This window comes from Phascolarctos cinereus, unplaced genomic scaffold (genome assembly GCF_003287225.1).
Source record: "Phascolarctos cinereus isolate Bilbo 61053 unplaced genomic scaffold, phaCin_HiC Scaffold_1;HRSCAF=81, whole genome shotgun sequence".
In the NCBI taxonomy this organism is placed as follows: domain Eukaryota; kingdom Metazoa; phylum Chordata; class Mammalia; order Diprotodontia; family Phascolarctidae; genus Phascolarctos; species Phascolarctos cinereus.
In genome coordinates, this window is record NW_027555514.1 from 140912276 (window position 1) to 140935957 (window position 23682).

General features: G+C 32.5%; 2 protein-coding genes across 2 annotated transcripts in view; one reads left to right on the forward strand and one right to left on the reverse strand.

Annotated features, from left to right (window-relative positions):
- Window positions 1-23682, forward strand: part of COG5 (component of oligomeric golgi complex 5) — a 353574-nt gene that overhangs the window by 80263 nt on the left and 249629 nt on the right. The window lies entirely within an intron of this gene.
- GPR22 (G protein-coupled receptor 22) lies at window positions 14511-19956 on the reverse strand. The gene is made up of 3 exons (XM_020984585.2): window positions 19869-19956; window positions 18648-18896; window positions 14511-16132 (listed from the first exon to the last, which is right to left on the reverse strand). Exon 3 carries the CDS (start codon window positions 16105-16107, stop codon window positions 14806-14808), a length of 1302 nt encoding a protein of 433 aa, XP_020840244.1. The 5' UTR covers window positions 16108-16132; window positions 18648-18896; window positions 19869-19956; the 3' UTR covers window positions 14511-14805.

The following is a 23682-nucleotide window of genomic DNA, read 5'->3' on the forward strand; positions in this document are numbered from 1 at the left end:
GCCCAAAGACTCTGTCTTAGACCTTTTCTTCTCTTTTGTTTGATGCTTTCATGGATTCAATTATCACCTCTGTCCAGATGATTCTCACATCCATTTATCTAGCTCTTATTTTTCCTCCTGACCACTAATCTCAAATCTCAGTTGGCTTATTGGATTTCTCAAATTAGATGTTCCATAGACATCTTAAACTTAGTGTGTCCAAAACTGAACTCATCCTATTTTTTCTCAAGACTTTTCCCTCTGCCTAACTTTCCTATTACTGTCAAGGGCACTACTGCCCTCCCAGTCCTCCAGGTGAACATTCAGGGTATTATTTTTGACTCCTCGCCTCCCATATTGGATCAGTTGCAATGTCCTGTGGATTGTGCCTTTTTTTACATCTTTCCTAATTGCTCTCTTCTCTCCTCTTATACTGTTACTATTCTGAGTGTTGTTGTTCAATTGGGTCTAATTCTTGGTGCCATTTCCTTCTCTAGTGGATTAAGGCATAAGGAGGTTAAGTGACTTGTCCTGGGTCACACAGCTAGAAAGTGTCTGAGACCAGATTCAAACTCAGATCTTCTGGTTATGGGCCCAGTCTTTTATCCACTAAGTTATCTGGCTGCCTCCTGTTTTCTGATATAGTTCCTCATCATTACATGCCTGGACTATTTATTGCAACAGCCTTCTGGTTGATCTTCCTATCTCAAATCTCTCCCTACTCTAAGCAGTTCTCCACTCAGCTGACAAATTAAGCTTTTTACATTTTAACCTGACCCCTTCCTAACTTTCCAGTCTTCCTATACCTTACTTCCCTCCATGTGGTCTGTTTTCCAGTGATGCTGACTTCTTTGTGCTCCTTGAACAAGACACGCCATCTCCCAACTCTGGGCATTTTCACTGGCTTTCTTTTATGTCTGGAATGATCAGCCCCCTCATTTTCTGCCTCTTGACTCCCTGGTTTCCTTTAAGTATCAACTAAAAACCTACTTTCTGTGAGAAGCCTTTCCTGATCTCTCTTAATGCTAATGCCTTCCCTCTGAGATTACCTCCAATTTATCTTGTATATGTCTTATTGTATACTGTTGTTTGCATGCTGTCTTTCTCAGTAGGTTGTTAACTTCTTGAAGGGAGAAAGAGACTGTTTTGGTCTTTCTCTTTTTATCTGCAGAGCTTAGCACAGTGCTTGGCACATCATAAGTACTTAACAAATGCTTGTTGCTTGCTTTCTTGGATCTCTCTTTGTAGAACTGAGGGCTAAGTATTAACACAGTGAGAATTTTAAATGTATTTTGATTATTATTTCAAATTCAATAGTTAATTGGATATGGATACCAGCTTGTTGTTAGGACTTCATAGTTACTGCTATGTTTGTCTAATTTCTATTTTTAAGTTGCTTATTATGTGTTTTCAAATTCCTATCACATATGTCTTTTAGGTCTTATACAAATTTAACTGTCAGAAATTTTATTTTTTAAACAAAGAAGTAAAGAGTTTATGTACTTTGTTTACATGTATAATCTTCACAGAGCTAATTTTCCACTCTTTTCTTTGTATTTGTAAATTCTTTCTTATTGCGCAATAATAGTGAAGACTTGTATTTGTCTAATGACTTCTTTGAAGATTTTTTTCAGCTTTGGTTTCATTTATTTTAATCAGATCCTTGAAACATAGTTGGTACAGGTAATCATAATCTTTACCTAACAAAAACAAGAAACAAAAAACTGATGACAGGAGAAAATACATAAATAATTTAAAAATTGGTGTATTCATTTATCTATCTATATTACTCCTTTTCTTTCGTATCTAGTTTTTAAAAAATTATGTTCATTGCTGTAAAGTCAGTTATTTTTACTGTTTCCGTGGAACTTATCTCTAACTGGCCTGTGCAATTACTTTGGACTTTAAATGTTATTGATTGTCTCTCTTGGCCTCATTTTCTTTTTTTCCTTTTTTCTCCAAGATTACTAATAACAAGCTATTGGATGATTACATAATTCAGTAAATAAAAATGCCTGAGTAAATATGTAATAAATCTTAAAATGATGAAATAAGAGTGATAGAATGTGCTGAGTTAAAGACATCAGACACAAATGAAAAACAGGTTTTTATAATGTTTCAGGAATAAAACTGGTATTTATCAGCTGTAGTTGCAACTTAAACTTTTACAAGACATAGTAGGAAATTAAATTAAAGATGGTATTGAGATATTCAAAGAACTGAGAATCTCTAAATCTGGTTGGTGGTAAAAGAAAAACAGCATATTCAGATTTAATTAAAAAAAAGACTTTGGAAAAGAGAATAAAAACATAATTTTAATTTAAATGCACTAAGGAAACATTAGAGAAGGAATTATTATGCATTACAAGCATTGTTATAAAATATAATATATTTTGAGTTGAAGTATTAAAAGGGAGCAAGAGTGCCAGAGAATAGTACATCATAATTAGTTTATATTTATAATAAGAGAAGTACATGATGAGAATTGCCATTAAGTAGCTTGATTACCTGAGATTTTTCATGGGATGAAGTAAAAACTAAAAATAGCCTTTTTTCTTGTGCATATTTGACACCTCTGTCTACAAAATGTTGATGATTGTAGTGTTAGTGTTTTAATGAAAGTGCAGAGCATTCTCTTATTTTTTAAAAGGTTATTTTTGTAGTAGTTGATGCTCTTAAAATTTCAGTTGTTAAATGGGAATAGTCAATTGTTTTGTTTCTTTTGGAAGTTCAACATCCACATCATTTATTCTGTTGACTGAAGAGCATGTAACAGAGGTGTCTTAATGTAATTATTGTGATATTTTTTCTTTCTTTGATAGTGTTCTTGTTTATTTGTTTCAGTTGTGTCTGACTCTTCAAGATCCCATTTGGAGTTTTCTTGGCAGAGATACTGGAGTGGTTTTTCATTTCCGTTTTCAGCTCATTTTATAGATAAGGAAACTGAGGTAAACAGTGACTTGCCCATGTTCACACAGCTAATAAGTATCTGATGCCAAATTTGAACTAAGGAAGATGAGTCTTCCTGACTTCAGGTCCAGTACTCTATCCACTGTATCACCTAGCCGCCCCCTTTTTATAGTGAGTAGTTTAAAAAAAAAAGATTATTATTTTTTTTTTTTTTGCAATAGTTGGTGCTCTTAAAATTTTGTTGAATTGGATGGGAATAATCAATTGTGTTGTTCTTTTGGAAGTTCAACATTCATGTTATTTATTCCATTGACTGAAGAGGACACAACAAGGAGTCTTAATATAATTATTGTGGTATTTTTTGCTTCTTTCATAGTGTCACTCACAACGTGTAGTTTTCAATTCAGCAAACATTTATTAAGCGTCTGTGTTCCAGGCACTGTATGAGGTGCTGGAGATACAAATAAAAAAGAACGACATTGCTTCTTTCAAGGATCTTACAGCCTAATGGAGGGAGGCAACACCCTGGAAAAGCTGGAAAAGCAGGGTAGTGGGGTAGGCATGTGAAGTATCACCTAGTGTGGAGGCATCTTGTTCTGTGGAAGTGAAACCAAATAGAGATGTAGATGTTAAGTGGAGTGAGTGTGAGAGACAGACAAGAAAGAGAGAGAGTGTGTTCTGTGGTTTAGATTTTGTGACTAAAGTCTGTCCTGCTAGTTTCCATTTTAATTTGATATTAGCAAATTAAATGTCAGCTGAAATGAAGTCCTTAGTGTGCAAATGAAACAGTTGCTGTTTGATTTTTTCTGAAGAAAGCAGTATAGTTCAGGTTATTTCTGTCATCAGTTTAGCTATTACAATGACTTTGGGCAAGTCACTACCAAATATATACTCCTAAATCTAACGGATAGTAAGATGTAATAGATTCACTGGATAAAGATTATTTTCTAAGTATGATGTTCCTTATTGGAAGGGATAACATAAGCAAATATGCGTGTTGGTAAAAAAATGCAATATAAATTTTGAGGCATTGAAAAATTGCCATGGCAGGACTTATTTAGCTTTGTAATTTCTCTCTTGGAAGTATTTTAGCAAAGTTTTGTCATGGAAAAAAATATTTACTACTTCTTGTCTTTGTATCCCCTGTATAAATACTAGAGGATATACATAGTACTTGGCATATCATGTACTAGGCACTTAATAAGTGCTTATTTGTTGATTGCTTTCTGTAATTAATTAGTGGCATAGGTGAATGTTCAATGTAATAGGATCATAAGAATATAGATCTAGTATAGAATTCAATGAGAACTTAGAGGCTACTTAATTTAACCTCCTTATTTTGCAGATGACGAAAATGAGGCCCAATGAGGTTGTGACTGCCTGATGTCCCTCTGACAGTAATCATAAGAAGAGGGATTTGAATCAGGTCCTCTGACTTCAAAGGCAGTGTTTTTTTTCCACTGTATTAAGGCTCTTATCCTTGAATTTTTAATAAATTGCTAGTCCAGGCCTAGGATTACCAAAAGTTTTTCTTCTGGGTGTCCTTCACTTTTTAAAAGTTCAGTTTAGTTAAATATTTCTTTAATTGTTTATTGGTTTAATAATTCATTAATTTAATCATTTAATTAAATTATTTTATTTAATTGTTTAAAATTCTCACAGTAGATTGTGAGCTCCTTGAAGGCAGGGATTGTCTTTTGCCTCTTTTTGTATCCTCAGTGAAGGTCCATTTCCACCCCCCCCATATTATACTTATTTTTTGATTATATTCATTTTTTCAGGATGTTAATCTTGGTTGTAAGCCTCTTTTTTGCTTTTTGGAATAATGTATTCCAAAATCTCCTCCCATTTTTCAGTCAGTCAGGAAGCATTTATTAAGCACCTACTATGTGTCAGGCACTATGCTAAGTAAAAGGGCAAAAGACAGTCCATACCTTCAAGGAATTCACAATAGAGTGGGGGAAACAGTAAACAAATATGTACAAACAGACCCTACACAGAATACATAGGAAATTATCAATATAGGGAAGATTGGCATAATTAAGAGGTATTGGGAAAGGGTTCCAGTAGAAAATGGAATTTTAATTGAGGCTCGAAGGAAGCCAGGAGGCAGAGATGAGAAAGGAAAGCATTCCAGGCATGGTGGACAGCTAGAGAAAATTCCTGGAGTCAAGACATAGTGTCTTGTTCATGGAATAGCAAATATGCCAGTGGAATTGGATGAGAGAGAGAGAGAGAGAGAGAGAGAGAGAGAGAGAGAGAGAGAGAGAGAGAGAGAGAGAGAGTGTTGTCTGTGTGTCTGTGTGCGTGTGTGTGTGTGTAGGGAGTGGTAATGTGTAAGGTAAGGTATATGGTAAGAAAATTGGATAGGGAGATAGGCGTTGAAGGGTTTTGAGTATCAAACAGAGGATTTTGTATTTTATCCTGATGGTAAAAGGGAGCCGCTGGAGTTTATTGAGTAGAGAGGGATGTGGTCAGACCCGTGTTTTGAGAAAGTTACTTCAGTGGCTGAATGGAAGATGGATTGGAGTGGAGAGAGACCTGAGGCAGGCAGCCCCACCAACAAGTTATTACAGTAATCCAAGCATGGAGGTGATGAGAGCCTACACCTGGGTGATGGTAGTGTCAGGGGACAGAAGGAAACATGTTCAAAAGATGTTGCAAAGGTGAAATAGACAGGCCTTGGCAAAAGATAGGATATCGGGGAGGAAGTGAGAGATAGAGAAGAGTTAAGGATGATGCCTAGGAGAATGTTGGTGTCTTTTATGTTAATTGAGAAGTTTGGAAGAGGGGAGGGCTTGGGGGAAAAGAAAGTGAATTCAGGTTTGGACACATTGAGTTTAACATATTTATTTTTCTGTATATCCATTTCAAGGTATCTGAAAGGTAGTTTGGAGATGGGAGAGAAGAGGTCAGCAGAAAGTTTGGGGCAGGATAGGTAGATTTGAGAATCATCAGTATAGAGATGGTAATTAAATCCATGGGGGCTGATGAAATCATCCATTGAAATAATAAATTATATTTTTAGTAAAGTCTGCCAGGTCTTACTTAATCCTGACTATGATTCCTTGATACTTGAACTGCTTGTTTCTGGATGCTTATAGTATTTTTCTTTGATGTGTATCTCTAGATTTTGGCTATAACATTCTTGTGACTTTTGGTGTTGAGTGATCAATGGATTCTTTCTATTTTTATTTTGCCTTCTAGTCTTAATAGGTAGGGACAGTTTTCACTTATGATTTCTTGAAATATAGTATCCAGTTTTTTTTTTTAAATCATGGATTTCAGGGAGGCCAGTGATTGTCAAATTATCTCTTCTTGATCTATATTCCAGATCAGTTGTTTTTGATGTCAGATATACATTTTCTTCTATTTTTTCAGTCTTTTGATTTTGTTATGATATTTCTTGATGTGTCATGGAGTCATTGATTTTTGTTTGGACTTTTCAAGTTTTCAGGGACTCTTGTTATTTCAGTAAAGTTTTCCACTTTCTCTTTCAAGGTACATGTTCTTTTTCTAACTGATTGCTTCAGAGCAGAAGTTCTGAACTTTTTTGTGTCGTAGACTCCCTTTTTTAATTTGGTGGAGCCTATTGACGTCTTCTTAGAATAATATTTTTAAATGCATAAAATAAAGTACATAGGATTACAAAGGTAATAAATTATATTGAAATAATTATCAAAATAGTTTCTGAAAAAATTCATATATCCCACTCGTATCCCTATTCCTGAGCTTTTGTTTCATTTTTTTGTCTCTTGATTAATTTCTTGTAGGTAGTCAATCTGGTAGAAAATGAAGTTTTTTCCCTTGTTGAGTGCAGTTGTGATGGAGTTACTCTCTCCTTCTTTTGGAAAATCACTAGATTTCCAGTAATTTTTTTGTAGTAGTTGGTGTTTGATTTATTCATCTTTCCAGCTTTAATTCTTGGACATTATGAATTTTTTTCTTAATTGCCACATCCAGTAGTCTTTTCTTAGTCCTAATCCTTTTTGATTTTCCTTTTGATACTTTCAAATATCTTTTTGTCTTGGCTTCTCTCTGGATTTTTATGATAGTTGTCTATTTTGTTTCTCCTATCTCTTTGATTGATTTTTCTTCTCTTTCCTGGCCCTTCCAAGGCTATGTCATACACTCACTTCTCTCTCCTCTCTCTATACTCCTCTTGGGGATCCCATCAGCCCCAGTGGATTAAATTATTGCTGTGGAAGGGATTACCAGGTCTTTGTCCATCTCTCTTCTCTCTCAGGAGCTTAGTTCTACATCATGGACACTTCACACAGCATGTCTCATAGGCATCTCAAAATTCAAGTCTCTGGTGTAGTGGAAAGCATGCTTTATTTGTTCTTGTTGATCTAGGTTCAAATCCTGGCTTTGTTACTTTTTTCCTATGGGACATTGGGCAAGTTACTTATATTCTCTAGGTCTAATTTCCTCATCTATAAAATGGGAGCTTTTTAGATTCCTTCTATTCCTAAGTCTTTGATCATTGATCTTCTGCCTAAAACTGAACTCTGTTTTCATCCATCGCACATGCTCCTATTTCTTATATTTGTCAGCAGTATCATCCATCTTGTCATTCATGTTCACAGTAGATAGTTGCTAGCCATGTGACCCTTCCACAGATCACTTTATCTCTTGCAGCCTCAATTTCCTCATCCCTCAAATAGAGGGGTAACTCAATTACCTCTAAAGTCTCTTCCTGCAAAAAATCTGTAATGCTGTGTTACTGTTATTCTCTTTCCAATTCATCTGCCACAAAGTTGTCAAAGTGATGTTAAAGCTCTGACCATTCCCAGAAAACTCCAGTGTCTCCCTTTTGACTCAAAAATAGAATGTGGAATCCTTTCTTTGGCTTTTAAAGCCTTACACAGTCTGCCTTCATCTTACCTCTCTAGACTTATTAATTACTACCTTTCGTGTTATTTCCGTTCTAGCCAAACTGACCATCTTGCTTTTCTTCGTACATCTCATCCTACATCTTTCTGTCTACATAGGCTATCTTCTTTGCCTGGAATTCACTCTTTCCTTACTTCTGCTTCTTAGAATTCCTTCCTCATCTTCATCTCTTAGAATCTCTGGCTTCCTACAAGCTTGAGACTTTTCTTGATTCCTGTCCAACTACTTTTGCTTCCCCTCTTCTGTGATTACAACTTACTTCATATTTATTTTGTGTATATGTTGTATATTTGCTTTTTTGTATGTATGTTGTTTTCCCAGATAGAATGTCATTTCTGCAGGGCAAGTCTGTTTTGTTTTTGTCTTAAGTATTTCCAGTGCCAGGCATAGTGCTGACATATTACTTAATACTTAAATAAGTACTTGCATGATTGATTAATAAATTATTTTTGATTGATGAATTGAATGCTCTTGGAAGTAGCCAGCTTTTTTTCTCTCACTTTGCATCAAAGTCAGGTAGAGATGCTTGTTGTGATGACTATATCAGTATCATTTAATATAAGAAAATGTGAATCTGTAGAGCTCAACAATCATGACTGTAGGCTTGTAAAAATAAATGGAAAAAATGTATTTAAACAAAATGGTTGCACTACCTTTAATTAGTCATAGTACTATTTTTATGAATCTGGCAATTTGTTAAGAATGAATATCATACTCAAATTACTGCCTTTTTTTCTTCTACAGAAATAAATATTAAGTTAAACAATTTAATGACATTTCATTTATCTTAATACAATATATTTGCCCCTTTAGCAAGAAGGGATTCTACTTGGTTAGGTTAAAATCCAGATCTGCAGTCAACTCATTAGCAAAATCTTAGAACAAATAAGAGGAGTAATTTGATTTCCATCTACTATCTGAGCATGGGATCATTTTATCATATTTTTCTCTTGAAAAGTGCTTCCATTTTTATTGGGTTTGTAATTTGTCATACACAGCATATTCCTATAATTTATTTCATTGGAACTAGTTTGATGGTTCAAAAATCTGATTTTCCAACTAAACTTTCTTGGATTGGAGGTTCAGATCTAAATTGATTTAATTCAGATTTTTGCCCTAGTAAAATAGGTTTGACATGTGTGTGTCTTTCAAATGAAATATATCAAGTTGAATTTCATAATATTTCTTCATCATTTCTAAACATACATAGAAAATATTCTAATAGCTTCCTTACTAATTTGTGAAATGTTAGTTTATACAATTTTCTGGACTTCTAACCTGAATGGATTCCAGATTTAGACATACTTCAGTACAATTAAATAAATATTACTTAAGAAATCTTTGAAACCCATGTATGTGTGTGCATACTTGCATGTGTATGCGCACAGCTGGAGAATGTATATGATGTGATATTTTAGTATAATGGTTGGGCCATCATTAAATGGTAGATACATAATTTTGCTATTGATGTACTTAACACTGTTCAGTAACTTTACAGAGCAATTCTTTGGATATATTTACAAGTTATATTTGGTAGCACACAAAAGAGAAGGAACTAGAAGAGAGAGTGTTCTCATTTCTTTATACTTACTAGCATAAACCATTGCTCCAGAATACAGTACTTATGATTTCTTCATAATAAATTGGTTTGTTGAATCTCTAATATGTTACTCCAGTACCCCACAGTGGATAGAGTACTGGGCCTGGAGTCAGGAAGACCTGAGTTTAAATCTGGCCTCAGACACTTACTAACTGTGTAACCTTGGGCAAGTCACTTAACCTCTGTTTGCCTTAATCCACTGGAGAAGAAAATGGCAAATCACTCCAGTATCTTTGCCAAGGAAACCCCATGGACAGTATGGTCCATGCAGTCATGTAGAATTGAATACAGCTAAATGACTGAACAACAACAAAAATACTTCACAGTATACAAACTACATCCCTCACCAGAGCAAGATGTGTTTCCCAAACTTCCATTAATGCATTGTTTTAATCTTTAGTTTTAATTTTCCTTGATAGTTTTTATAAACTAAATTTGCTCATGTTTTACTGATGTTTTTTTGAGAGAGGCTAGATTTTAGATAATTCTTACTTCTCTTCTTTAACCTGTTGTGCTGGTTTTTTTTTCTATCCTAATGTGACTTACCTGTTTCCTTAGAATTTAGGCTCTTACAACATTATCCAAGAAGGTTATTGGCATCCTGTGTGCTCCACCTTATTAAATTCTCCTCCCCTCCCCAGTTTTCTTGTTTCCTATTTCTTTCTTTCTTACTCAGAATTCTGTTTCTTAACAGATTTATAGTTAACATTCATTAAGATTGCACATCTGGGCAAAGCCTGGTCCCTTCTATCATGGAACTTTTACATGTAAAAAATTTGATAGCTATATAAGAGAATATACATAAATTAAGTAATATAGCAAATATTTCCCCAAATTTCTATTTTTCCATTTTTCTTTCTCCTTAGTCATTTTAAGGTACAAGAGAGGAGAAAAAGCATACACATTCTTTTATCTTGCCTTTCTCCATCCCCCTCTGTTCTACCCATATTACTCAGTGTTCTTCTAACAACCTTGTGCATTATACCACCAAGTTTACCTTTCTTTCCTTCTTCAAGTAGATCTTAAAGTCTATCCTATATAGCCTATAATATATGTACTATATAATAATAAAAAATTAATTATGTTTAGAAAATGCCTGGTGCCCATTAAAGGAAATCAGTGTATATAAATCTAAGGCATAATTATAATTATTAAAATAGCAAATATTGCTCAATTTTTCAATTTGATAATTTATATTACTAATTTAAAAGTTGGTTCAAAATATTTAATTTCAGTGTTTTGTTTTGAAGGACTTATAGAAAAATAAATAGGATGACTCAGATAAGTAGACACATTTAAAATATAATTAGATAATATATCCTTTTACAGTTAAATATCTATTTTCTGGAATACTTATGTCCTGGGATGTTCTACAAAATTGAATTTTCTGGTTAACTAGAAAATTTTTTTTCAATGATAATTACTTTGGTGAGGAGTTAATTTGTACTAACCTTACAATATAGCTTGAAAATTGTTTTGAACAAAACTTTGAAATAAACCTGTTCTCTTTCAGATTTTTTTTCTTGTAGAAGGACAGTATAGCCAAATGTTTCTCTTACAGTAGAATTTTGGTTGAGTTTCAGATAATCAAAATTTTATTGCAACAGGCAAACTATTTGGAGGGAAGAAAAAATGGACTACCACATACTCTAAAATATAGAGAAATGTATTATGAATACCATAAGTTTAATTAAACAGATAATTGTGAATAATTTAATTTTGATAATAGGTGAACATCTGTACAGGAGGTTTCTTTTTTAGGGTACAATATCCTCCTCATGTTAAAAGTGACAAACAGGACAAAACTCCACACTTTTTACAGAGCAACTCCTATTAGTATCTCAGTCAACATTCCTTAATTCCTCTTTTGAAAAATCCTATATCTGTGTTTCAAAACCTAATGTTGGTTGTTTTTTTAAATTCTCTGGACTGTAGTTTTAAAAAAGAAAAATGCAAAAGACTTTAAGGAATATATACGAAGTAATTTACTATTGTAGTTTTTTTTGTTTTTATATTATCAGTTTTTATTTTTACAGAAAAAAAATCCAAACAGCTGTGCCCTTTATGTATTAATTCTTGGAAATAAAAATAAAAATAAAATCATTTGTCTTATTAAAAAAACTAGATTAAAGGCATAAGAAGGGAGGAAAATAAAAATTGTTTATGGTTTGCCACAAGACAAATATTTAATTAGAAATAAAAGCTATTCACGCTGATTTCCTATAAACTAAATCCTCTAATGTAAATAAATCTTGTGCTTTTTTTTTCAAAGCATAGGTTTGAATCTACTTAAGTACTGTTTTCATGTACCCATTACATGCTATTTAACAAATTTAAAAGCTATGAGAGACTATCAGATAGATACATTACTTTTTCGCTCTAAATTCATGAGTGAACAAATGTTTGTATACATAAAAGGCATATAAACTGTAGTATTCCTACTAGAGTTACTACTGGAGCTGGTAAATCTGCTTTGTAAAGGCTACCTTTGTGACCATCTAAAATACTAAATGTAGGCAATAAATAGGGGTTTATAGTAAAATTATAATATTTGCATTTTATACTTTGCTACCTCAGACTTAATGTTATAAAGGATACCAGAAGCAAATAGACTTCTGTCATACATTGATTTTTAAACTGGATGGTTTGAAGTAGTTGGAATTGAAGACTAAAATATTTTAAAACTCCATAGTGAGTGTTTTTCTATGGAATTCTAAGAATAGTTGGACTAATTTGTATCTCTGCTTGAAAACAAAATTGAGTAAAGGTCTTGCTGTCAGGTGGGATCTTGTCAAAGTTTAAACCTTATTCAAAATAAGCTGTCACATAGAAAAGAGAATATTAAATGATACTGAGTACTAAAAGAAATCTTTTTAAATGAAGAATTGAAAAATTGCTTGGTCTCTTCTGTAAAAACTATTGCTATTGAAATTTTATTTTTTTCTGAAGACCAACTATTTGGAGAGGCAGTGTCATATAGAAAAGGCACTTTCTTCCCTAATTTTTGATCTCTGTGACTGTGGGTAAGTCATTGAACATCTCTGAGCCTTCCTTTCCTTATCTGTAAAATGAGAGTGTAGAGGCAGTCTGGTTTAGGTGATAGAATGCTAGGCTTGGAGTCAGGAAAATCTGAGTTCAAATTCTGCCTTTGTCACTTATTTAGCTCTGTGACCTTAGGCAAGCCACCTGGTAGGTCTTAGGCAGCTACTTCCCTAAGCCTTTTCCATTTTCTGCAGTGGTACGTGGAATTTCCATACAGGGACTTTACTACACTGATACTATCACAAAAGAAATTAAGTGTAATAATACTTGAATAAATCACCTCAAGGTGGAATGAGAGCTTTGTAAACCCAACTCTTTCTTTGTGAATATGGATTGTATTTTGAGTAGTGCTTGCTTATAATATGTTTTGTCAAAATATGGTATCTTTATTTGTTTGTCCTCTGTTTCCTTATTGAATTGATTTAGGAAATAAGGCACAGGGATGCTGTGGTTTTGCCAAGATTCTATAGTATGTTAGCATTGGTACGAAATAATATTCTTATTTCTCTTGTGACCTCACAACCTTTATTTGATTGCATTGTACTGCATTTTCCTTAGGATTAGGGTACTCAGCAAAGCAAAGTTAATGAATCTTTTTTATCTGTGTGAAAGAGATAATTTGAAAGATAATATAATTTATGTTTAGAATATTTTAAGTGAAAAAATTATTTTTAAATGGCTCACTACTTGTATTTTATTCAGGTCATTTAGAAGAAAATACCAAAAAAAGGAAATGAAAAAATTGTTATGCTGATTAAGTCAGATGTTTGTATGTTAAGGTAGTAAGTCCTAGTGGAAAGTAAACTGGTTTTGTTTTCATAAGACCTATGTTTGGTTACAGGCTCCCTCACTGCAAGGCCCCTTCCAGGTCGATTCCTAGGATTTCCTAATTAAATAACTTCTTTGAGCCTTAGTATCCTTTTCTAGAAAATGGGGATAATAAGACTTAAAGGAACTCTCAAGAATTGGTGAGAGGAAAGTGCCTTTTAAAACTTGTTTTATCAACAATTTTTAGCATTTATTAATATGTTGTTATAGCATACAGATAAATGGAAAATAATTCAAGACAGCTTTATTTTTTTATAAGCACCTTTTCTCCCCAGGAGATAAAAACTACATAATAATAATAATAATAAAATAACCATTTGACATAGTTTGTTCAGTTGGAATGACCATTACTTAATTCTGGATGAGTAGATCACGAATCATTTGCAAGCCTTAGAATCATTATTTCAAACAATGATTTAGTACTTTCCTAGCATCCATTGAAGACAAGAAAGAGGATCTTCAGAATTTCGTATCTCAATGAGGTACAGAAGGAGAAATGGTGATGGGTATGTTATGATGATAATGATAACCAGGATACAAATAAAACTTGCATTTTGTGTACTGTGAGGCTGTAGGCCTGTCACAGAAATCACATTTGATATTGGAGGCAGCTCTGAAGTTTATTATAAAAATTAAAAAGAGTAGGATTTGCTGGTGGTATCTTATGTTCTCCACACATAAAAAAATATTTGTTTAAATTCCTCCCTCTTATATTTAATTCCAATAATTTTAAAATGCAATTCATTTTTTTAAAGAAAGACCTAAAGGTTATTCTTTAATCTTTTTTTTACCATAGTGAAAGCTACATATTGTAGGCTTATTGCTGCCTTCATCATATAAAAATCATTGCTTTAGATTTTTTTCATTATATAATGTGGTATTTTATTAATACACCTGAGTTTGCAATTTTCTTCTTAATCCTTTGCCTGTTCAGGTTTTCAGTCTTGAAAACTGAGAAAAGGAGTTGCTAATTTTTCCTATATGTGATTATGGATAGAAGAAAGAATATATAAGGTTAATTTTTAGATATATCACTTAATGGTAAATATGGGCTATTGTAAAACAATGATTGGCTTAAGGAAGTAAATTAATTCTAATTGATTTGAATTATAATTTGAGGTTTTAAATTAAAATGATATTTAAGTTAGACATTAACTTAAGTGTAGCTAGGGTAAATGGATCAGAAAATTCAATTAAAAAAATAAAGCATACAGGTTTTGATTGAATTTTAAAATGTATACTGTTTTAAGGCTGTTCATTTATTTTAATTTTTTAGAAAATATGACTTACATGAATATTTTTCTAGTGGACAGAATAATGACAAAATATACACAATGATGTTACTTTAACAAACTGCCATGCAACATATACATTAAATAATGAAGAAATTGAATATATAAGACCTAATCTATTTAACATTTAATATTGAAATTTTACACTATAACCAATACTTTAAAAATTTCCCCCTTATTTGGCAGTCATGTTTTTACAGTTTAAAAAAAACAACAAAATTCTTGGGAATGGGGATTTGGTGAAAACTTGTTTTTTGCTTAGTCTGTAATGACCTGTGGTACTAAACATTTCTCTCTTACTTCACTGTCTTCAAAAGTAATTGTTTTATTCCTTTTAGGATCTATCCAAGAATTGTGTATTACAGCATTATTAGGCATAGGATCTGCTTCCACAATTGAAACAACTCGCTTTTTCATTTTACTTTTCAAGACTTTTTGAAATTTTTGTCTAGTAAATGCATATAGTAGAGGGTGAAATATGGTAGTTCCATATGCCATAACTAGAAAACATAATCTTAGTTTTACCAGAAGGTCACTTGGGCCCAAACATAAAATGGTGGTGTTTAAAACAGAAATTGGTGTCCAGCAGAGAAGAAATGTTGAAATAATCAACAGAGACATTCTGAAGACTCTCTTTTGCCTCTCCCGTCGTTCTCGGTGTCTCTTCACGGCTCGCCGGAGAGCAATTATGACAGAAACAGAAGTTCTTACACCAAAAACTACATTTCTTCCGCCACTGCTTTGGGATACGTCGGTAGTCTCATGCTGTGTGGTCAGAGAAATTGTCTTTTTCTTTCTTGCTTTCTTCTTTTGCCCTGTTGAAAATCTTGTGCCTATTCGAATATTTAGGGCTTGAAGTATTTTGGTATAGGTAATTAGCATTACTATAACAGTGAAAAAGAAGATTGGAATCTGTACTAGCAAGTGATAGTACATCCCCAGCTCAGTGTGGTATTCATTTCTACTGACACAGAGAAGTGTCTTGTTTTTCCATCTGCTTTCACTTTGAAGACTGAAAAAATTGACCTCAATAAAGGGAATTAGGAAAGAGAAAAATGAGACAATCCATATGGATGTCATTAACATGACAGCTCTTCCCATTGTCAGAATTCGGTTTGCAGGTTTTACAGAGATATCATATCGGTCCAAAGTGATTGCAAAAACGTTGATTGCAGTTGAGACACTTGCAAAGGAAACACAAGCCTCATGGAAGCAACAGATGAGAGCAGTATTACTCTCCAGTGAAAGTAGAAGAATAACTATAGTTAGAGGAATACATCCTACACAAATAATTACATCAAGTACATGAAGATTCATTGTAATAATGTTACTGACAGAGTTGATTAAGTTGGATTTCATGCAGTAAAGTACCAATACTGTGAGGTTACTGCCAAGTCCCAATACAATTTCTAACATGAGAAATCCAGTGAGAGATACTTGAAAGCTTAATGGATATGATGATGATGGGTACATATTGGTGTTGATGTCATCAATGTCATCTCGGACTGTAATGTTAGATTCAGACTGCATGTTGATTTCCGGAATGGGAGAGAAACACATTCTTTTGGAGCAGTTGGCTTTTTTCCTAGAAAGTGAAATAGAATAAACTATTTGATTTCCATACTTGTAATCACTTGGATAAATACCTAATGTATATCTTCTCTTCCTGTCAAAAATCTGTTTAGTCTTATATGTATTTCTGGATTTGATGTTTAGCAAAATTTACAAGGAAGAAAATTTGTCAATCTTAATTCATCAAGTTCACTTTATTATGTCATAAAAGGGCATTTAGAATGTACATATACATATGTGCGTGTGTTTTTTTAATATATATATATGCACACATATATTCTTGAAGAATTATTCATCTAAGGCTTTCCTTTATATATTGTAAAACATTTTAAATATTGAAAACATGTTTTGCTGGAAACTTTTCACTTTCATTTTTAAAAAAGAAATGATAAAATGGTTTAAAAATCCATTGGCATAGAAATGCTACTTTAAAAAATTTAATTAAAAATTTCTGAATTGTTAGAAAATATACATATTGCATATTCAGTATTGATATATAAGTAGTATGAGTGTAGATCTCTCTTTGAGATGTTTTCTTGTATAAAGATTTCAAATTAAAAGCACAGTTTTTAGATATTATGTATTAGGATACTAGTATTCTTTTAAATGCTATTTCCCTCTTCTTCATTTGAAAAATTTACATTACATAGCCAATAGTGCATTATGGTTACATAAGAAGTTTCCCCCATGATACCCAAATTTTTAAGTATTGTGATTAGAATAAAAATATTTCTTATTGGTCATTGAACTTTATATTATACAAATTTGTGAAAAGTCTTTAAAAAGATGCAAAAGGAAGTCACCTTGATGTGTACCAGGACAGTGAAACTTTAAGAAGGTGACACTCAGTTTTCAAAGGGAAAGTTTATTTCATGACCGCACCCTTTTGTGGAGCCTGAGAGTTTAAATTTAACAGCTGAATAATAAATTTGCATTTTCAGGATGTTTTAAGAATGTAACTATTGGCTTTATTTGAATCTAGGGTTTAAAGTGAAAAATGAGACTCTGGAGAAGTCCCAGAAATGTGTATTTTGGAGGGTTTTAAAAATTGTACTTCTGAAATTATCAGAAATGAATAATTTTGGAGATAATTAGAACATATCATCTATTGCTATTGGTGTAGATTCATTTTTAGTACCTAAGCCTGTAGATCAATTTGCCGATGAAATATGCATCTTTCAGCATGTTTCAAATGTCACATAGATATATTTTACATTTCTGAAAGACAGCCAATCAGCCATTGTTTCACATATTTGAAATATAAAATGTGAGCTAAAGTAGTCATAGTCTTAGACATGAAGTAGGAAATATAAACTTCAAAATTGAACTTAATCTCTTCATATTTTGCAAGTTTTGCCAGGCTTATATATAATTCCAGGATATAGATCCATTCATATTGTTAGCTTAAAAATTATTTCAGAAGCTGCTTTAAGTGATTATAAGATTGAATTCTGGAACACAGTTTAAACTAGAACATTACTAAAGGCGTATTTGTTCAAATAAGGCATGGTCAGAACTCCAACTGAAATCCTGTGAAAATGGAAAATTTTAAATGTGCCAAATGTTTTGAGCTGACAGATTAAACATCAGGTCTTTGTCACATCAGTTAGATTTATGATTCAATAGAAGCAAAAATTGTCAAGTTAGAAACATAATTTTTAAAAATACATCTTCATGTCAGGGTTTTCTTCTCTTGTAAATGTTAAACAGTGGTTGGGTGCATGCATCTTTTGACCTACCTGTTTTCTGTTGCCTCAGGGGTCTTTCAGTTTTTCAAAAATTGATACATGATGTCATTGACAGATTTTTGACATGCATTTTCACCTGGCAACAGTGAAGTAGCAATGTTCTATTTCCTGCCTTGTAGAATATTTCATTTATTTTTGTTCCAACACTTCAGCAGCAAGATTTATGTTTCAAAATGAGATTTTATTGGCTGATAGATTTCTAAGGACCAGTACATATTATTTATGTTTCTTTTGCTTTTTAAAGCCACTACTAATAAAATAAAGAACTTCTTAAGTGATATTAATTACATTGCCCTTTTGAGGACTATATGGCTGTGTATTTTTATTTTCCAGGATAAGTGAAAATAAAAATAGAGGCATCAGATTTCTGGCTTCAGAAATGTATTTAGACATCCTTTTGTTACAACTGGACATTTGTTTCTATAGTACTCTTGTTCATTAGTTGGACTAATGTCTTGATCACATAAATTTCTTTACATTATGAAATCCAGTTCATGAGCTTTTGATAAAGACCATCTGCTATTTAATTTGGTTTATTTTCATTAAAGAAGGATACATAACAGATCAAGAAATTCAGAGAAAAAATATCCATTAGTCATTGTGACAATTGATATGAATAACTTAATTTGTAGTGCAGAAAACCTGATACAGCTTCATTTAGCTTGCTGGTGAAGTATGTACATTCTCCTTTTGAAAATTCATTTTTCATTGTTTCTTCATGAATCAGTTGTTTCCACAATTTTGATATTTAAAGTAGAAAATCCTTTTAAAAATGCTCACCATTTTGTTTTCAGCCATATACCATTGCATTCTTCTCGTGAAAATATCCAATGTCTTCTCTTCAGAATACTGATTTGTTATGCATGCAAGCAGTCATAGACTTATTCCATGTTTTTCCTTTAACTCCTTTCTGTCTTTAGAAATACACATTATATCTTGTAGCTTGTGGTTCAGACTGCTAGAAAGATGTTCAGTCATTTGCATTCTTCATAATGTCAGTAGCAAAAACTGAATTAGATGATTTATGTCCTTAGGAGAAAAAGGAAAAAAAAAAGATTAAGATAAAGGGTGTCTATTAATTTTAAACTAATAATTAAAAAGCTACTGTAATACTATTTATGTAAAACCTATTTATAAAAATACATTAGCTCTATTATTAGACCTAGAACCATATATGTAAAATATAAGGAACATCCTTTTACTCTGCAAAATTGTATTTACTCCCTAGTTAATGATAGTGTTAACATTGCCAGTGAAAGAAAAAGAGAAAAGCTGATTGCTTCTTAACAACTGTTTTCTATTTCCGTATTTAAAGCCTGGCTTATATTTTCGGATCTTTGGAGTAAGTTTACATTATACACACTGATGTCTTCTTGTCTTTGTGATAAATTTGATTAAGCATCAGCTACCTTAGGAGCAATACAGCTTGTTTAATAACTATTTGGACATTGCTTGAAATTTGCTGTCCCAGACTAATCTTATATCAGTATTCTACAGGTAAAATTTTCATTGATGTTTGATTTAAGTAGTGGAAATAGATAAGCTAATGCAGAAAGGTGAGTGCACGTATAGCTGTGTTCTGTGAACAAATCCATTATTATGCTTGTGTTAGTATTGTTAAGCAATGAAAAACAGCTATATAGTAAACCTATTATTCCTTAAAAGAATTTCCTTATGAATCAATGTGTTTAAATTTTTTTTTGAAAAAAAAATCTATATGGACATTTAAGATATTTAGCTAGTTTAGAGTGACTTAAAAGCAAGTTTCACTAGTGAATTAATAGAAAATATCCTTAATAATCAATGCATTTTAAAAGAATTGCATGTTTAAAAAACAATGCTCTTTAAAATAAAAAAAACTCAGTTAATACATGCTTATCAACAGGCAGAACTAAACTCAAACATTCTTAAAATTTAGGCTGAACCGTCTTTTTTCCAAAGTAATTTTACCAAGCACAGATTATTCTGTTTCAGGAGCAATTAATAAGGAACATATCTTACCTCTGCTTAAAGATTGGCTATATTCTTGATACAGTTGAAGCATTTCCAGTTTTGGTTGATTTATTTCGTTCACTTGTTAGCAGAGTACTGAGGGAAGAGGGTCATAAACATCTCTTCAAAAAATGACCTTAATGAAAATATGTTCCTGGACCGTGCCATTGTTTCAGCACTCCTGCTAATGTATGGAACATGTAAGGCTGCTTAGAGGCTGCTGCAGTCTCTCACTCTTCCGACTGTGGAATCAATAAGCATCTGAAAATACATAATGAAAGTAATTTAACATACTGAAGGTTTCTTGTCTCCAGAGGCAACATTTAGATTCAGCCTTTCTAAAGAAGAACAGCAGTGCTTCTCAGAGGAAAGCCTGTTCTGGGCAGCGTTTGCAGAATGACAGCCTACCTTGTCGCTTCTCTTCACTGCAGAGAGATGCAGTGCATTCACTAATTTTGATTGGTCAGTTGTGTTGGGCTTAAACTGTGCTACATATGTATAGCAGTGATTTCCCTACCCCCCCCGCTACTGTTTTATATATGGATGCTTTTTCAAAAGGCTAAATTTATAAATGTATTGAATGTGACTCTCAGATTATGCAGTCATTAGTCTTTATCTTTAAAATAATTTGCTCTATTTTGGTTTGTTCTTCAATAGTGCCAGCATGGAAGAAAATGCAATGATGGAGAGAATTACACAGTATAAAGTATATATTCTTTTTAGAGCCTTTGATAATTATATTTAAGAATATCTTGGTGCTATGTAATCTTTTTGTTGAAATTCTTTGTCCTGTAACTAAAAAAGGAACTACTGCATCTTTACTATGAACCAAATTGAATTTTAGCCAGTATGTTTGTATGCAGGTCTTTATTCTTAATGTATTCCAAATGAGTCTAAACAAAACAACATATTTAAGATCATTACAGATACCTTTATTCATTCAACAAATATTTGAGTTCCTACTATGTGCAAGGCATAGTTTTAGGCACTGAATGCAGCAGAATATTCATCACAATATGATCAGAATATTATTTTCTTATTAACAGGTAGATTTTTGAATTTATGTATACTATAGAGAAAATTATATTTTCTTGCTTGCTTGCTCATTTTCATCATGTACACAAGTAATTAGGTTAATATGTTTTAGAAAAATGCTATAAAATTTTATTATATTGGGGAATATTAATTTGTTTACACCTTTAGTGATACCTTTATTTTATACTTATTGGCCATTTGCTAACATAATTTCTTTGTAATAGTTAATGCTGTCTTTAATATTTATGTTTGTATGTTTTCTCTGAGAAAGCAGTTCAGGAAACTTTTGCTAAGTACTTATAACGAATGTGCAAGGCACTAGTGACATTAAAGATAACAACGTAACTTAGTTTCATGTTTTCATAAGTTAGATAAAGATAAAAATAAAAATTGATCACTTCAGGAAATAAAGTTATGCACCCAGGAGAAAAAAAATGATACTATAGATACAAAAAACTTCAAGCTTTAACTTAAAATATAGGACTATAGTTTTAGTGCTGGAAGGGGTTTTAATGATTTCTTGTCCATAGAATACCTCTCAGTGTTCATTAATTTAGTGTCTTCAGATTCTGAGAAAAAAAAATTTTAATTTAATGTTATTCATTATTTTACATATTCTTTTATAAAATGCTATGTAGTTTTTACAAAATAGCAGAAATACTTAGAATTATTATGATGTTAATTTTTACTATTACTCATTTTAGAACTCTCAAAAGTATTATTTTGCTCTTAATGCAGACTGATTTCAGTTTGTAATTTGCTAATGAGGATATTTCATTAAATATCAAAGCAATTCACATATAATTTTGACACAGTCTACAGCATCTCATCCTCTCCTTATAACTTGCTAGAGTTCTACATGGAGGATTTCATATTGATAAGAGGTCTGTATACAACTTGGAAGATACTTTATGAAAAATCTCCTTATATATTTCTAAAAATTTCTTCACAACCTGAGATGTCAAAAATTTGCTCATGCTAAAATTTTTTTTTAAATTACTGTATGTATTTAGAAAGTTTGAATTTTACTGGTCTACCAGCCATATTGAAAGACTGATGTGACATATTTTTAATACAAAACTGATTCCAAAGGGGGGTTATTAGCATGACTTAGGTTGGTTGCATAGAGGTTACATTATGATAGCTTTATTTAATGTGAACTTTTCTAGCCATACACTTGACTGCTAAAAAGGAGAGTTCGTTTATTTTTAGGAAGACAATCTCAACATATCCTGTAGCATCAAATTTATCAAATATATAGATCATTGGATTCTGATCCAGATTTCATTTATTTTTGCCTGTAGGTTCTTCCCTTTTCAATCCATCCTTCAAAAGCTGACAAAACAATATTTCTAATGTCTCTGTTTCTTACAGGATAAAATATAAACTTCTTAGTCTAGAATATCCCAATTTGATTTACCATCACTTTTATTCACATTATTTATATTCCTGCCAAACTAGACTACTGGATGTTCCCTAAACTGCCATCTTCAAACTCTTTCATTTAGAAAGGCTCTTCCCTATGTTTGGAATTTATTTCTTCCTCACTTTTACTTCTTAAAAACATTCTTGTCTTTTAAGGCTCAGCTTAGGTGTGGCACCTCCTCCATGAAGCCTTCTCCAATTTCTCCAGGTGAGAATGTTTATGTTCTCTTTAAATTTTCTTCTGGCATTTTGCCTGTGTTTTTCCTTTACAAGAAACAGTTATGTCTTATCACAGTTTACCTCATGCTAATCTGTGTTCATGTCACAGTCCAGGTAGTAGACATGGGAGAAGGGACGGGATTGTTTTGTGTCTTTGTAAGCCTAGCTGCTAGCACAGTGCTTTCCCCTTAGGTATTTAATAATTTTTAAAAATTAAGTTAATGGAAAATAAACTACTAATATAAAATTTAACACATTATTTTAAAATGACCAAAAAATTGAGTTACCATGAAACTCAGTTACTCACATTTGTGTACTTAATAAATTTAGTATAATTTTAGAGCATCAAAGCTGAAAAATACTCCAGATGGCGGTGGTAGTGGAAAACCTTTGGCACTGAAGTCCAGATACTTGAGTTCAAATCTTACCTATATGATGTGGGCTTATAAAAATGAAAAAAGACAGTGCTTTTATTCTGACTTACACTGGAGGGAGGTAAATGAAATGACATGTTCACAGATAAACTTCAGTTATGCTATGAGAGGTAGAAGGTTTAGATAATACATAGTCTTTGCCCTCATGATCTTACAGTTTAGTTGGAAGTTAACACACACAGTCCTTACCTATATTTATTTCAAAGACTCAGTGATTTCATCACTAAGTATGTCTTTCAGTTATTCATATAAAAACACCTCCATGCCTTAGTTGGTACCATAGTCAAAAACTTCATCATCTGCCATATAACCTTTTGATGATAAGCCTCTGAATGTAGCTATGCAGATCTTAAGACAACCGATACACAGTCCATCACCAGACCTCTCATTGAAAACTTTCTCAGCTTTGTGGATCCTGTCAGAGCTCGTGGTCTGCCGGCAAAGCTTTTGAAAACCCAGGGGTCAAACTTGAATGGTGGTTTCAAGACAGTACAATAATACAACAAGTGTTATATACCCTCTGCCTTCAGAAGTACCATATTGGGCAGAGGAAGGGAGACAAAGTTTATATAGGGAGCATATGGTGTGGTAAGAGGTTAGACGTTTACAGCAGATAGCTATTATATACAGAATGAAGTGACTAAGACTGTTACTAGATGTGTGACCCTGGGAAAGGTATTTAATCTCTCAGTTCTGCAGACAACTTTGAA